At 34.3% G+C, this 17,330-nt stretch overlaps 1 protein-coding gene across 2 annotated transcripts; it reads right to left on the reverse strand.

Annotated features, from left to right (window-relative positions):
- Window positions 1-3,317: 3,317 nt before the first annotated feature.
- LOC120349776 lies at window positions 3,318-9,651 on the reverse strand. 2 transcript variants are annotated; one of them, XM_039420457.1, is made up of 6 exons: window positions 9,536-9,651; window positions 8,748-8,831; window positions 7,016-7,115; window positions 6,294-6,395; window positions 5,431-5,586; window positions 3,318-3,536 (listed from the first exon to the last, which is right to left on the reverse strand). In XM_039420457.1, the coding sequence occupies exons 3-6, from the start codon at window positions 7,019-7,021 to the stop codon at window positions 3,474-3,476; spliced, it is 327 nt and encodes a 108-aa protein (XP_039276391.1). In that variant the 5' UTR covers window positions 7,022-7,115; window positions 8,748-8,831; window positions 9,536-9,651; the 3' UTR covers window positions 3,318-3,473. The 2 variants fall into 2 exon arrangements, with proteins under 2 accessions (XP_039276391.1, XP_039276390.1); XM_039420456.1 differs by having other exon boundaries at window positions 8,017-8,831.
- Between the last annotated feature and the right edge of the window lie 7,679 nt (window positions 9,652-17,330).

Here is a 17,330-nt window from a genome sequence, read left to right on the forward strand (position 1 = left end):
GCCCTACTACCATAGGTAAGGAAAGTATTGCTTTCCAAAAAAAATTAAGGTACCCCAATTTCAAGTTTTCTATACGTTTCAAGGTCCCCTGAGTCCAAAAACATGATTTTTGGGTATTGGTCTGTGTGTGTGTGTGTGTGTGTGTGTGTGTGTGTGTGTGTGTGTGTGTGTGTGTGTGTGTGTATGTGTGTATGTGTGTATGTCTGTGAACACGATAACTCCATTCCTAATTAACCGATTGACTTGAAATTTTAAACTTAAGGTCCTTATACCATGAGGACCCGACAATAAGAAATTCAAGATGGCGGAAAAAATGGCGGATAATTACTAAAAAACCATGTTTCTCACGGTTTTCTCGAAAACGGCTCTAACGATTTTCTTCAAATTTATACCATGGATAGCTATTTATAAGCCCTATCAACTGACATGAGTCTCATTTCTGGGAAAATTGCAGGAGCTCCGTAATATTTTTGAGAAAAATGGCGGATAATCACTAAAAAACCATGTTTTTCACGGTTTTCTCGAAAACGGCTGTAACGATTTTCTTCAAATTTATACCATGGATAGCTATTTATAAGCCCTATCAACTGACATGAGTCTCATTTCTGGGAAAATTGCAGGAGCTCCGTAATATTTTTGAGAAAAATGGCGGATAATCACTAAAAAACCATGTTTTTCACGGTTTTCTCGAAAACGGCTGTAACGATTTTCTTCAAATTTATTAAATGGATAGATTTTTATCAGCTCTATCAACTGGCATGATTCTCCTCTCTGGGAAACTAATGGGGGGTCCACCCCATCCTTGAGAAATGGACTTAGTAACCTCCTTCTCGTGCATGAGGTAGGTAGGTAGCGCAGTTCATAAAAATAACACATAGTCGAGGTATTTCATCTGTAGAACAGCTGTTTTGACAACTTTAAAAAAATTACGACTAAAAAAATAATCGTATTTCACAATTTACTCTAAGGATAAAGTACTCTGAAAACAATAATTATATATACACATATACAGAAGTTTGATCGTAGTTTCAAATATGAGCAAGGAAAGTTGTGTGAGTGTACCACACCAGATTTTTCAGATTGATTTCTACATAGATTGCAGGTTTGCTGCCTAGTGATATTGGTTGCACAAGTTACGTCTGATATGCTGGTATGAGTGTGGCAAGAAATCTATTATTATCGGTGGGATGTATGTCGCATTACCAACGGCTGTCACATCCAACCAAAATAACACCTTAAACCTGAAGTGGTTTGTAACAAAATTACACCTTTCTCAATTTTGTAAGTAGTTTCAATAAATATCTATGTGCTTTCAAATGTTGTAAAGTCCTTTTATAATCATTTTGTACTAATGTGTCAACCAATCATATGGTTTGTCAATCAATGGGTATGGTCCCCCTTATGCATTTATTTAAATGCATTCATATAGACCAAATTTATTGAAAGTTGTCTCCATATAATATTCTACACCTGTATTACCTCAGTTGAATCTTTCAGCCAGTGGAAGGCCCAGGGCCGTAGAGAGCCGTGGCGGGCCCCCCGACTAGACCCGTAACGGGCCCCTACATATTTATACAATAATTATTGATGTAGTACTTGATCACTATCGAAACCCCAAATGGCCTACACACGAGCACAATGTTTTACAACGTTACTTATGATACACGAATATTCTCTCTTTCCATTAGGATAATGGATTTACATAACAGTAATTTTTATAATAATTCAAGAATGTGTCTATTTATTACACACATATGTTTCATGTGGCAAAAAACTATGTTGAAGGATTAAAAACACAAAAAATATTAGAGAGACAGAACTCTACAAAATCCAGAAATCTCTCATTTATTTGTCAGGTGAATTAATATATAATTTTCATTTACAAGGCTGAGGTACCTTAGTATGAATACAGTTTGTTCCACGTTAGAAGAGTCGGGTGTAGCATCAATCAAAAGTGATTAGGTATCGTAGTATTTTGCCTCTTGACGTTCATTTAGGATAGCCTGTATAACAAGTTCAGCAAAGGCACGAACAAATTCATTTTGGATTTCAGCTGAAAGATAGTGTGCCTGTAACCTATGTTTATCCAATGGAGATTCCTTTACTTTATTCAAGTGATCTTTAACTAAAGGGACATAATGACTGATCAACTCTAAAGTACCTAGAAAGCTTCCATTTCTAGGATTACCAACTACATCTACTTTATCATACAGTCTTTTCCAAACAGAATAACTTCCAGAAGCCCCTTCAGAAGCTAATGAAGATCTTGCAGGTATAGGTTGTTTGCTAAAAATTCGACATGGGAAACAAAATAACTTCTTTTTCTTTTAGCTCCAAAATAGCCAATCTCATGTTATACACTCACCATTTTGTAAGATGCTTGTAAGAATGGATCGAGGAAAGTAATTGCCCTGCATATCACATGGAAATGACTGTGGGTGAGGTATAGGGTCACTTCTCCCACAGTTCCAGATGAAAGGTTTAGTGATTGAAGTTTCCCTATATCAAAACCAATATAGATTGTGATGGATTTGGAGTTGCTACCAAATTCAAAGAGATACAGGTTTTAGCTTCAGATGATACCCAAGTGTATTGTGAATCTATTTCAAATGAAACTATGTTACCTTCGTTGTAAGACCTACTCTTTTCATCATCCAAAAGTTCTGATTTTAAATTATCTAGGGGTAATATTTTTTTATGGATACACGGCCGCCGGGCCCCCCGGATCCATCCTCACCTACCGTACCCTCTCGACGGGTCTGGGAAGGCCAGGCCTCATATTCAGCAGCAATCATCCCTCCACTTAATGAAAGCAGAAGTTAATAAATAATCATTCAGACTGGAGGTGTTGCATAGTCCTGGGTTTCACCGCATAAACTTACATTTAGTATTCGACTAATATTAATTGTACAGTGAAGTTTTTCATGCTCTCATATTCCAGGTAATTTTGTATTATATTCAATACTCGAAGTTACCATATAATTGGATTATTTCTATAGATTTAGAATGAATTCCTCAGTCGTCATATCTATTCTCATCTTGAAGAATGAATAAACGTGAACTATATAGAACAAATTAAGCATGCAATCAAGTGAACTCACAGCTTCCATTTTTTCAGATACTTATACGTTTAATAGAGTTGAGCCATAAAGCTGAATAAGATGAAGTATACAATTTATTGCACATAAATGATGGATGAAGGAAGTTTCAAGTACCGAAATCAATTTTTTATAGGACAAGTTCATTGCCAAGAACTGGAATTTATATAACAAATAATATCTTGGTTATAGAAGTGGATAAAGAATGAACTCAAAATATTAACATTTTTCTATTTAATATGTTTAATTTTATCTATTTTCAAAACATCAAATGTGGAAAAATGACAACATATTCTCTCAGATATTTATCATTTATTATAACTTCACTTTCTCTGTTGTCGGCCTACTCCAATATAACATATTAGGTCTACTGGCCTACACTGAATTTGATTTGACAGAATAGATTATATTTCCAAACGAAAATGCGGCTTTTATAATCTGAAACAATCAAATACGGTAATTTATTTTCATTGATAATCACATTCATTGATCATTCACTATACTTATATAAAAATAGAAGGTTGCCGATCACTCCATATATGTCCGATATTGTTCTTTTTATGATAGAGGTTACATTCATCCATCTCAGATCATATTCATCAGACATATTTTTTGAGCAGGAGGGTGGGTCAACTTAGAACTTATATCACAACTTTTGAGTACCGTATCTAAATAACCCAACTCCAATTCAAGGTTTCATTCGCAATAATTGGGTTGGAATTAAATAATTCATGAGAACATCACTTCAGTTTTTTGTTGCTCTGTTACAAAATTATAATAGGACTACAATAAAATAAATTTAAAAATTACAATGTGTTATGATTTCTCCAATCTTCGCTATTAAGAGAACTATGATGAGGGCACAGCTACAAGCGATGTTGAAATCACCTCACTGCCTTGAAAAAGGCCTTTTATATTATGAATTATATTCAGCTTCAAGTTTGGGATTCAAGTTGTCTAAGTTTTCGTTAACTGTAATTTCCCAAGACAATAACTGATCCAATACCATATACTTAACTTTCTCCTGAAATAATGGATGTATTCTATCAACTGGAGTTTTCCGAAACAATAAAAGTGTGGACTGTAGGGTAGGCCTACGTCAATAGATCAAGCAACTATCTTCTAAACATTTTCGGGTGATGTGTAGGCATTTCAATTTATTTCATTTGTCAGATAACTATTAGTTAGCCAATTAGTTAGAATATCCATTTCAGATATATACTGTAGTGAGAAAATCAATGAAATATTTTTTAAAATATGTTTCAGAAACAAATTTATTCTTCTTAAAACATGTCTCAGTACTTAGTAGCTCAGTTCTGAGCGTCCTCTACGGTCCTTACGGTTGAAGAGGAATATTTTGCTTGAGATGTAAAGGAATAATGAGATGAAACATTAAACTCAACAATGGCATTATGTAGATTATGCCCATTCCTTATGATGATCTTATATAAATAATTGCTCTTTCTCAATCTCTCTTTAAATTCAAGGTGTTGCTACAACTATAGGTACTCAGTAGGTATATAACTTTTAGTTGTAGTGAACTGTTACCGTAGGTTTTGTTGTTATTTCCCTAAGCCCCTGTTTTACATTATCATCGCTATGTCATTGTCAGATTATAATTATGATTCTTTGGATTCATACTTGATAGTTTCAAAAGTGTGTTTTATCTGCATGTATTTTATTACATATTGACAAATATAAATTTTTTCCTTCAATTACTGAAACATTGTGCCTGTGACAACTCGCAAAATTAATATCATTAGAAATCTTGGATGAATAAGAGCTTCTATTCATCAGATGGTTACAGTCAACGTTAGTAGACAGAAAAATTATCTGTCTACTAACTTTGGGTTACAGTCTTCGTTTAATATAATTATTATTCTTAAACTGCAAAATCTGCAAGCGTTGCGTATCATAAGAACGTTGATAATTAACGATGAGTTTCTATCTATAGGTATCAGATTTGAACCAGTCGTTTGTAATTCTTACTTGGGAGTTTGATCCATTTGCTACGGAAATTTTCGCTCATGAAAGAATACAGCTACCTATAGTATTTAATGCTGAAAATGAAATTAAAAACTAAACTTCAACTCTGAATACAAAATTGAATATTTAACTCAACTTTAATGACTATGCATTTTTTGCCATCTTCCAGATTCTATAGAAGTATTCATATAATTTATATGAGTCAGACGTTTTAATTAGTCTTGGAATCTATATTTTCTGCAGCAATATATGCTACACTCCAAATGTATAAGTCAAGCTCTTTGTTATAAATTATATTCATGCTAACAAAAGTCCTCTTTATAATATAGTATTATACCAAACCAACATTTTTAAATGACTCATGGTTCAATATGTAGACACCATAGGGCTTCAACTCATTATCAATGTTAGCTCGTCCCATCATGATACACAATGCACTTCTGAACCACTTTGGCTTGTCTATCCATGCAACTTCAGTCAGGCTTTGACGGAATCTATCGTTCTGGAAGAAAAATAAAATTTATTCCATAAACGGCAAAATTTCCCAAAATCTGCCTCTGTATGAATCTAGAATATTTATTTTCGCTTTGGTTATTGGAACTGTAATATATTGGATCGACATAGCCTTCTTATGAAATATATTACAATTGTAATGTATGACATATACTCACATGATATAGTTATCATTACAAATCTATAAATAGGTAGCCTAAAGTTATTTTTTTTCAATAAAGTATAATAATAAGTAGGCTACACATAATTTCTTGTACTACAGTATTATCAAATAAATAGTATTATATAAATATTAAACTGTGTCCAAATGGTATTGGATAATCACTTTAAGAATAGGATTGAACCGTATTCTTCTTTTATTAAAAATATAAAATAGAAGCCCATAGAGGTAAATATCCTCTTGAAATATTAATTGAATCATGATGATGGATCAATCATTTCTTGACTTGTTATTTGCTCATCTTTAGTGCGCCACTGCACCAGTGTAGTATTATTGTGGAGATTTCCAGCACAGTTACTTCAATTTATGGAATATTCAGTGATGTTATCATCAAAGAGCATTTTTCCATGTGAGCGATCTCTCACAACACCAACTTCTTCAAACAAAAATTAATTGACCAGTGTAGGCCTACTTTTCGATGTGAGCCAAGAACATAAATGAGAAAAATAGAAAAAATCCAGTGAATTGTTAATTACCTGATTGACAATTTTCTGTCCATGGTGATAACAGAATAGTATGATCAAATTGATGAAAATACAAGCCACAGCAAAGTTCACCATTATCTTTATATTATTAGCCTGGCAATGAAGAGAAGTATAGTTAGATTATTTCCCAACGGTTTAACTTTCATATTTCCATAGTCAGTTTTCAATTTTATGCAACTTGGTTCGGAAAAAATTGAATTTCAAGGTCTATGAAGTATGTAATAGAATGCTTGGGACTTTGAAGGAACATTCCAGGGATGCTTGGAAATTTTCATTTTCACAGCATTCCTATCTCACACAAATACAAGAAAGTTACCATTAGAATTTATAAAATTTGCATAATTCTAAGAAAATAAAGTTATACAATAATAACGTCGTTATTTATTTGAAATTGTATAGTAATAACTTTTGAAATTGCCCAACACACGGTACGTCGTATTATGACAAAACCTCCCATTTCAATCTATAAAACATTCCAGATACGTTTATATTGAGATGCAGTACGGTAGCCTTCATTGTGAATTTCAAAAAATGAGCATTTTAATGACAAAAACGTTATATTTAATAATTAGTAAATCATGTTGAGCTACAATTATTCTTGACTGATTGTATGACTTATTGTACGGTACCTATGCCAATCAGACTTCGTTTTCTGAGATGATAATTTTGAATGTCACATATTGTATTATTATTGTCATAAAAATTGTACTCACCTTCATGACAGTGTAGATACTGATGACAGTGTCATAATAAATAACAAACGTTAATGCAACAGTCCCGTAAGCTGAATAATCTGAATAAGTTTTGAAGTTGCTGTGTTGTCCAAAAGAAAAATATTTTATAGTCAGTTATGATTGTGGAAATATTCTTAATATTTGGTTGTTATTCCTGAAGACCCTGTGAAGCAATCTTATCATAGCCATTACATCTACACATCACTGTTATTGTTCTAATAAAATAGTGGAACTACAGCTAGATGAAAATTAATAGTGAGGAATTCACACAAAAAAATGTTTATGGTATTTGGGTAACTATTGAAAATATTTCACATGCTTTAGATTAAAATGTTCCCAAGTTTTTTTCTATTATTTTATTTGATGCCTACGTTTTGTGTATTGAAAAGTGAATGAAAACTTTTCCAATTTTACCATCATGAATTTATTTTTGTTGAAAAATACTGCGGCCTCTACTTGAAGATTGATATGAATGTAATTCAATATTGGGAAGAAACACTTTTTCTAATGGATTTGAAATTTCCAAAAATAAATAATATTCCTCTGACATACGGTACCGGTAGGTAGTCTAATTGTTCGTTTATGAATGTTATTGGTTTACTCATGAATCCATGGATTCTGAGTTCTCATGGATTTCTGTGAGCCTTTGTATGTAATGAAAATGGATGAATAAATAAATGAATGAATCAAGAGAGTCATAATATTTATAAATACAACTTGGCTATTTAAACTTTGCAATGCACATTTCATATGGGCTATAATAAAAAAATCAAAATCGTTATAAAATTCTTTTAGAAGATATATAATAATATGGATGTAGAGAAAACCAAAAATTTAGTTTGCTATTAGAGAAAGGACCTATTCCTTAAGGATGATCTAGTCTTTTTTAAGCATAGGCACACTAGTTCATGGTCGTTTCAAATTCAGCGAGACTAGAAAAACATACATTTGGTTTGAAAATACAACTAACTTGACCGTACCTGTTTAAGGTCTGATGACTTTTCACTAACACTGCTAAATCAACTCTGAGATTTTTCTCAAATTGACTGCCATTCTGGATGTATTGATTTTTTCTGAAATTATCATTTACGAGCTCAGATTCTGGGAAGTCATCATTCAGGCTCTCAAGTAGAATGTAAATTGTTTCGAAATCAGTGAGAACTCTATTTGTTGCCAAACATGTGGCGAAATTTTGACAAAAGCCTTCTATTAACATGACATACATCACTGCACACTGTATGACCTCTACGATAAGAAAGAAAATGATACTATCATAACCTGGAGGACACCAGTATACAACAGGTGTTGGCCAATCCTTGAATGATGTTTCATATGACTTTCCTCCCAATAATTCATTCAATACATTTCTTCCAATTATTGACACATATACAAACATAAGGATGATATACATTCTGTTGAAAAGTTTATCCATGTATTCTTTTTTTGTCTCATAATTCTCACAGATCCTCTTCCATTTATTAGTTTCTCCAAATCTCACTCTCATGCAATCATCCATGAGGCTTCCTTCGATCAATTCTATCATTTTCATCTCATTTTCAGGTATTAAACTGCGTTCTAATGTACTTTTAATCATGCATATAATAGTGACAATAAATTGTATCGCTCTATAGCGTTTTTCTACATTATTCTCCTCGTATATAACTACCAAGCATAGATTCGATAAAGACAATAACACTAGGATAGTTATTACCAGGAATGGAATGGAATTATGTATTTTGTCGTAGTGAACCAGATCAGTAAATTTCTTAAGGAAACGGGTACTTTCCATCTGAATCTGAAAAAAAGTTACAATCCTTGAATATTTTCCCACGTAATTAGTCTTCTATCTCTTCCAAAGTTAAGGAAAAGCCTTACTTTGATATTATAATCATGCTATAAATTCATATTTTATTTAGTCTACAATTACTGTAGGTAATTAAAAGGGTTGACTAAAATTAATTTAAATAATGATTATTTATTTTTACGTGGACGATTGTTCACAGATGCATTCATGCGGTGCATTTAATGAATGATGTTTGAGTGTACCTAATTTTTGTCAAAATTGACAAAATTGGTTCCAGCATAGCTTATCGAAATACAATAATCTCTGGTATATAGAACTGAATGTTGATCGTTGTAAAGATGATTGATCTTTCAATCCATTTACTTACAATTTATTGCTGCTTAAGAGAATATCTATTATTCGATTTTAAGTGTAGTAGGTAAATTTAAAGAGATCTGAGAATCATTTATTTTCATGGATTTATAAATCCAAAAGCGCTTCACATCTGAGTAGTAGTATCAATAAATATGATTCAAAAAATTGACTGTAGTGGCATCAAAATAGTTAAAAAACAAAATCTGAGACATTGAATAAATACCGTACATTGAGGGAATCATAAATGTACTAAAATTTGTTTATGTGATGAGTCTATAAATTTTGGTGATATATTATGATCTATGATTTATTTCCATATTTAGGCATCTTACTATACATACCATATTATAACAAAATGAAGAAATTCTGATTTGCTACTAGAAGAACAACTCTGAACTACTAGATGAGATTTTCTAGAACTCTACAGAGTTCTCAAAGATCTCTCATTGGTCTGATCACTTTCTAGACAGGATAGGACAGGAAACTGATGTCCTGGACAGACATCAGACATCAACTGGAAGGAAGTGTTTTTTGAAGTGGAAACTTTTCTTTTTTCTATATTTGCTGTAAATTGGCCAATCATTTCAACATTTAATCGTTGTTATTACGACTAGTACATCCCATTGTGATGGAAAATGAACATTATTATTTTGCACTCGAAAATAACTAAAAATGGGTGCAATATTGTAATTGCTGTTGTTGAAGTCAAAACGCTTTTATAACTGTTGTTATGGTTGAGGGAGGAGCATCAGTCACTTTGTAAGCTATTCGAATTTAGAAACCCAATTACGCTCACCACTATATTTATTTTTTGTTTCCTTATAGACACAATATAGGCAGATTCTAAAAAGACTGCTAATAATCACCGTGTTTTTCAATTAGAGTTTTGCAATCAGAAAGACTTTCGTCAGTGCATCAATGATTCATAAAATAGTGACAGTAGTCTCTTTCCTTTGTTTATAACAATAGTAGCTGTCATTGATATAGGAAGAGTACCTAAGTAAGTTATAGAGTTCAAGTGAAAATTTGTCTTGTGTTTAAATAGTAGACGTATTATTTGAACTGATTATTGAAATAATTTTTTATTGTCGAATAAGAATACGGTAATTTGAATGATTCAAGGTTCAATTTATTATATAAAAAAGGTGGAATGAGGAATTGGTTAGTAATGAGACAAATTTCTGGTTTTTGCCTGAGCAACACGCTGTCTGCTTTCAAATGTGGGAGCTTAAACTCAGGGAATATTGATGGAAAGGATACTGTTATGAAATCCCATAATTTACCAATAATGTAGGCCTACATTCATTTCACAAACTAATTAAACTACTATGGAATAGTGAAAATAATCAAATGATGAGAACCCAATGTTTAACTTTCCCCACAAAGGTGCAATACAAGCTACACACAAAAATATTAAAAAATATTGCTGGAATGCAATATTAAAAGTCCGTGATAGAATCATCAAAAGGAATTTTTGAAATTATAATATAAGAAGAATACAATCAGTTATTGATTCACCGATTTTTATTTTTGAATTGGAAGAAAGAATAAATACCCTACAACATTTCAAAAGTTCGATAATCCTATCAAACCTGCATTTTGAGAGATTGAGTCCTTGCGTTCAAAAGCCCTATTTTTTCAAGAACCTTCTCAATCTCATTTTGGTCAGGATGAGACTTAGATAAAATCCACATAAAATTTACTAAAAAACTGCTCATCAAACTGATATTGAACACTTGTTGAATGAGCTTATAGTCCAGTCAACGAAAGATTATAGAGGGAAAAATTTGGAACACAATTTTCAACTGCACAGCTCTTTTAAGGATAGTTAGAGGATTAACATATCAAAAGTCCTCACCCCTACCCCCTGTGCTAAAGGGGTGGGGGTGGTTTGAAAGTACCGTTTTCTCATTTTTTGCATGTATCTCGGAAACTATGCATCTCATGAACATTTGTATTCTGTGTAAAATTGAAGCTTACAAAATTACCAACAAGTTTTGTCCTCTACATTTTTTCCATATCTCTCATAGTTTCTGAGATATCCGCTCTTGAAGGTGAGACATTTTTTGAAAAAACACTTCTGCCTCCAATTTTTTAATATTTTCGGCCTTATAATTTTTGAAAGATTGATGATAAAAATCCGTGCTGATTATAAATTGGCAGTGTGCTTCGGTATGAAGATTCTTATTGAGTACCTATTGGAACGTCTGCGGAACTTACAAGGGGTGTTTCCAAACTTCCCACCAAAAAAAGACACTCAAAACTAAAACTGCTTCAACAGTCGTATGGGAATGCGTGAAATAGTCAAATTATACATGACATGGAAGATAATTCAATGCTCTTTAAGCTCGAAATTAGCACATTCTTAATCCATCAATTGTTGGGAAGTTATAAGACTTGAAAGAGCAAGAAAATGAAAGAAAAATTGCTTTTTCGAAAATGCATAACTTTAGAACTTAAATATCTGGAAGAGTATCGGATTTATCGAAAACCTCTACCAAACAAAACTTGTAGGACATTTTTTGAGCTTCATTTTCATGAAGTTGATTATGTCAATATAACGCATTGTTTCCAAGATATGAGCATGTAATTAATAAGTGGAAAATGCAACTTTCTAACCACCCTCATCCCTCCAGCACATAATGTAGGGGTTGGGATTTTTATATGCTCACCTCCATACTAGTCTCAACAAAGCTGCCAAGTCGAAAATCGTGTTCCAAACATTCCTTTCAAATTTCATTGTCAACTAATCTATTGTTGCTGAACAGAAAATTTCACTCTCAACACTAAAACTGCTGCAACACTGGTAGGGAAATGCGTAAAAAAGTGTAAATATACATCAAATTCGATGCTCTATCAGCTCATAATCAGCACGGATTTTTATCATCAATCGTTCAAAAATTATAAGGCCAAAAATATGAAAAAAATTGGAGGCAGAAGTGTTTTTTCAAAAAATGTCTCACCTTCAAGAGCGGATATCTCAGAAACTATGAGAGATATGGAAAAAAATGTAGAGGACAAAACTTGTTGGTAATTTTGTAAGCTTCAATTTTACACAGAATACAAATGTTCATGAGATGCATAGTTTCCGAGATACATGCAAAAAATGAGAAAACGGTACTTTCAAATCACCCCCCACCCCTTTAGCACAGGGGGTAGGGGTGAGGACTTTTGATATGTTAATCCTCTAACTATCCTTAAAAGAGCTGTGGAGTTGAAAATTGTGTTCCAAACTTTTCCCTCTATACCTTTATTTGAGCATTCGTTGCCTGGACTATTAGGATAATAACATTTTCTCGAAATATTAAAATTCACTCCTCACAGCAAGCAACCCTATGCGCTGTTCTGTATTAGTCCAGCTCTATTGATAATGCATTTCCATGCAAAAATAGCTGGTTGTGACTTCAGTGTTTCCTATATGATAATTGTATTTGTGTATTGAAATAATGGGTTGGAACCGAAAAGCTCCATGATAAGCACCTAATGAAGAGTGTGAATATGAAATGGTTTTGGAAGTAGCCTGCATTATGGGCATTGTAAAGGCGTATATACGGCAGACGCAGAGAGCCAGTAGCGTTGAACTGTATCAGGCAATAGCCGGAGGCCTCTCTTTTGTCATAGGCAACAGTACTTTTGAATAGTGGCCAGGTTTTATCTGAACGCATAATGTGGTCGCGTCACTTTTTGTTAGATTGAAACCAGCTGTTTTCGCTGCCAGCGAGCGCAAAAACACCGTCACGCGCATATAATTCGATTAAATTCTAGTGTGTGAAGTTGAATTTTATCTGGCTACCGCGTAATTCGGGTGAGCCTCTTTGAATTACGAGGCGAGATGGCTGTTCATAGCTTCTATTGAGTGAACAGATGGGTGGTTTGGGGGGCTGTTGGCCTGTTTACTCGATAAAACTCGCCTTCCAGCTCCACTTTTTGAGCCAACCGAAATGCAATTAACAGAGAAGCATCCACTACACTTTCCCAGCAAAACTGATTTGATATGAGTGATATGATTGTCTTTTCTTATTACTAGCGCACATGGGTTCTGTTTTCTCGTATTGCGATAAATACACAATAGCACTCAACTGCTTTGCCACTGGTCATTCCATAAAACCGTTATACGCTAACTAGATCCGCATTCTACATGATGAAACAAACAAATAGAGGCATTAAAACAGATAATCTCTGGCAAAGGCTACACTCACACTGTACGGTGACAATACTTATTATCCACACTTCAATAAGTAGAGTATTATCACGCATCACAATACTTTTATTTTCAAGAGTTAAGACTTCAGTGTGATTTCTAGATTGAAAAACAGTTCAAGGCTACACATGCACAAGTCGAGGAATCATGAGGGCAAAAAAATTATAAGAAATGATCAATTCCTTCAACCAGAGAAAACTTATACGATTGTTTATAATATATTATATGTTATAAGATATTATTATCTTTTATAAGATTGTTGTATCTTATGCTTTAACTGGTTATTTTACGGAATTCAATTATTTCTCAAATCCATTTGTCCAAATACCAATGAGTTGCCAGTTATTTATTGGACATGTGTTAGGCGGGATGCACACCGGAGAAACGCATTTCGTGAAGCCCTCTTTCATGAAACTTGTTTCATGCAATCCGTTTCACTCGCGCATGCATACAAAAGAAACGTTCCCTGCTTAATCTTATCAGTCGATTGCGAGCAACTTTCGTTTCACGTTTCCTGAAACTTTTTTCACGAAACGCGTTTCTCCGGTGTGCATCCCGCCTTAAACTACGAACCTCTAGTTTTTAGTGAACTCTGGTGGATATTTGACCAACCGAATAGTTACAAAAAACGGGAAGAAATATTAATGTGTCTATAAATTATTCATGTTAATTATTTAAGCTGAGTGAATCTGATCAAGTTTAAAGAAGAGTGTAGAATTTTTGTAAACGATGATATAAGCATTAGCGGAGTGATTAGAAGAACAGATTTCAAACTGTGCTGCAACCTTGACCGGGGTAACGGGGTATGACTCTGCTTCAGGCTTTTTCCCATTCGTCTCGAGGACGGAATAAGTAGAGCTGGCAGAGAAGAAGAACAAGAAGAGTAGGAGAAGAGAAAAAGAAGGCAGGGCTTATAATGAATCCGGGGACTGGAAGTGTGGTGGTGGGGATGAGAGGACGTTTCAACAGCGCGTTTTCATCAACTTTTCTGCACTTTTCCTCGTCGACGCGTAGCCGTAAGAAAACATAGCGCAACGAGAAAACTGTGCAAACATCGCGTTCGGCGTGAAGGCTGGAGGCTTTCCAAGAGAAGGCTTAATACAAAGATAAGATGTGTTTATTTAGGACGTGTGGTTGAGTAGCCCAAGATCCCTCCAACTACTCCTCTGAGTTTGGCATATTTACTCAACTAAAATGCTTTCAAGCCTTATTTTCAAATAAAATACTCCACACTTCTCAAGACTCAAAAATGCAATGGAGCAATTTACTTTATCAAATATAAAAACACAATGTATAGGTCAGGAAATGCTATTCTTTTCTTATTTGCTGGAAGTTAGCTGAAGTAGTCTCTCTGGTAGTACTTCTACAGACACTAGTACTATAGTCTCTCCATACGTACTACCCACATTCAGCCTTAAATCAGATGCTATAGAGTCCGACATTGATAGAGATATAGCGCAAGGTTTGTCTTATTTTCGCCTCCCAATTCCAATCTTATTTGTGTAAATGAAGGACAACGAATAGAGTTTATAATAATTTGATTGTATGGTGAAAGATGTTGTGCTATTTCTCCATAGTTGAAAGAATAAGATGTTGTCAATACCACTATATTTGTTCGGAATGAATTTGAATTCAGCTTAGTTGAAGATGTGGCAGATGTTGCCATGAAACCTTGTTCTGTATTTCAAATAGATTTCCAACAAATATAGTGGTATTGACAACATCAACGTCTTATTCTTTCAAGTTTATAATATATGAAGCATAATTATCTGAGAAGGAATGATTCAGAGACCCGGGTTTTCAATACCGGCCCGGGCAAGATATTCATCTCGGGTCATTCCCGTGTCTCGAACACGTTAAGTCGTCGGTACCGGTTGCCTAAAAAGCAGTCGTTAGGTCATGTCAGAGGCCCTGAAATTGATCAGTTGCGACCTGAAAACTCTGACACCAGACCTGAGCCAGCCAGGTCTATATTATTATTATCATTATACAAGAGAAGGTTCTGAATATCCAAACAAACGGCTAAGAAAAAAATCTGGTGTGGCGCACTCACACAACTTTCCTTGCCGTTATGAAAATTGATCACCTGACGCTAGTGTTCCCGCGCATCTCAAGTCCACTATTCAAAGATTTGAGCCAGCTGGTGACAGGACAATAACGCTGGAGACACACGAGGTCTGCTATCTCTTCATAGTGAATCATTAAATAGAATCAACAGTGGCCAACAGTTTGCAATAATTGGATAATCACATTTTCTCGAATTTCGAGCTTATTTTTAATTTTAAATGAAACTGTTACTGAGCATTAATTGTAGAGATTCTCATGCACAATCTTTTTCACTCAAAAATTTTTGTTTAAATTGTATCTGAAGCCTGATAATTGAGAATCTAAAATCAAACTTTGCATAGATGGTGCGAAGCTCCTAAAATTTTTACAGATATGGGACTTGTGGCAGTTGATAGAGCTTATCGATGACTATTCTAGGTATAACTTCAATCAAAATCGTTGGAGCCGTTTTCGAGAAAATCGCGAAGAACCCTGTTTTTGACAACATTTTCGCCATTTTAGCCGCCATCTTGAATCGCATTTGATCGAAATTGTTCGTGTCGGATCCTTATATTGTAAGGAGCTTACGTTCCAAATTTCAAGTCATTCCGTTAATTGGGAGATGAGATATCGTGTACACAGACGCACATACACTCATACACACACACACACACACACACACACACCACACACACACACACACACACACACACACACAAAAACACACACACACACACACACACACACACACACACACACACACACACACACACACACACACACACACACACATACACACATACAGACCAATACCCAAAAACCACCTTTTTGGACTCAAGGGCCTTGAAACGTATAGAAATTTAGAAATTCGGGTACCTTAATTTTTTTCGGAAAGCAATACTTTCCTTACCTATGGTAATAGGGCAAGGAAAGTAAAATCAAATCCAGAAGCATCATTGACAAATTAGCTAATATACAGAGAACAGAGAAATATCAGAAATTTCTCGAGTGAGTATTCCATAGCATTCAGGGAACATGATAGTATATGTTTTCCTCATGATCATACCAGTACCTAGCTATCTTGAAATTCAAAACTACCTCAAAATCGAACAAAAGTAAAGAGTAAGCCTACAAGGAAAAGTAGCGGCGTTTCGTTCATGAGGCGACCGTGCCCATCTAATGGTGTTTAAGAACATACGCTTCATGGATTTCTGCTCGACTTGGAAATGGAATATTGAACATAAACTGCTATGAACTGTGATTTTCCTCGGTTGTTAAGCAACATGGCGACCCTATAAAAGGAAGAGTGGCAAGGTATACGTAAGGTTAGGAAAATTCCTTGTAGAGAAGATATTCCAGTAGATTTAGCCAAGCGCTATCGAGTGAGACGGTTTGCTGGAGCAAGAACGTTTGCTCTGCAAGAAGAAGAAAATTATGGGAGGGAATTGCTGCCGCCGCCGCTCCACTCTCAAGCACTCTTGTTTTGTCATGGGAAATGATCCCAGCTCCAGTTATACATAGAATCCTCCCTTATAAGCATATAAGTGTAAGTATATAAATATCCACGATATCAGGCCTATTCATTTCCCAGATTACAGTGCTATATTACGAGCTGGCATCTCAGGAACTCGCATTATTAAAAATAGCTCACCAAAAATAGCTCCGCACAGAATCACTCAACAAATGTTTTGCTTGCTTCCCAATACATGTCAACAACCCAGAAAATATTGCGTATTTTTATCTAGTTTATTTAATCTAAAAACTTATTTGACATGAGTATATCTTATTTATCATGAGTATAATATATGACATGAGTAAAGCCTAACTGGATGATAATAATAATGATCTGCATATGAAGCGTGATGAGTTTCTTGTAATACAATGCTTAT

This window comes from Nilaparvata lugens, chromosome 2, assembly GCF_014356525.2.
Source record: "Nilaparvata lugens isolate BPH chromosome 2, ASM1435652v1, whole genome shotgun sequence".
Lineage (NCBI taxonomy): Eukaryota > Metazoa > Arthropoda > Insecta > Hemiptera > Delphacidae > Nilaparvata > Nilaparvata lugens.

What these genes read in the sequence shown, in the direction of transcription:
- LOC120349776 (XM_039420456.1), bottom strand. An exon ending in AGTCATCAGACCTTAAACAG is followed by an intron (nt 7,116 to 8,016) that starts GTACGGTCAAGT and finishes TGGACAACACAG; the next exon opens with CAACTTCAAAACTTATTCAG. An exon ending in GTATCTACACTGTCATGAAG is followed by an intron (nt 6,396 to 7,015) that starts GTGAGTACAATT and finishes CTTCATTGCCAG; the next exon opens with GCTAATAATATAAAGATAAT.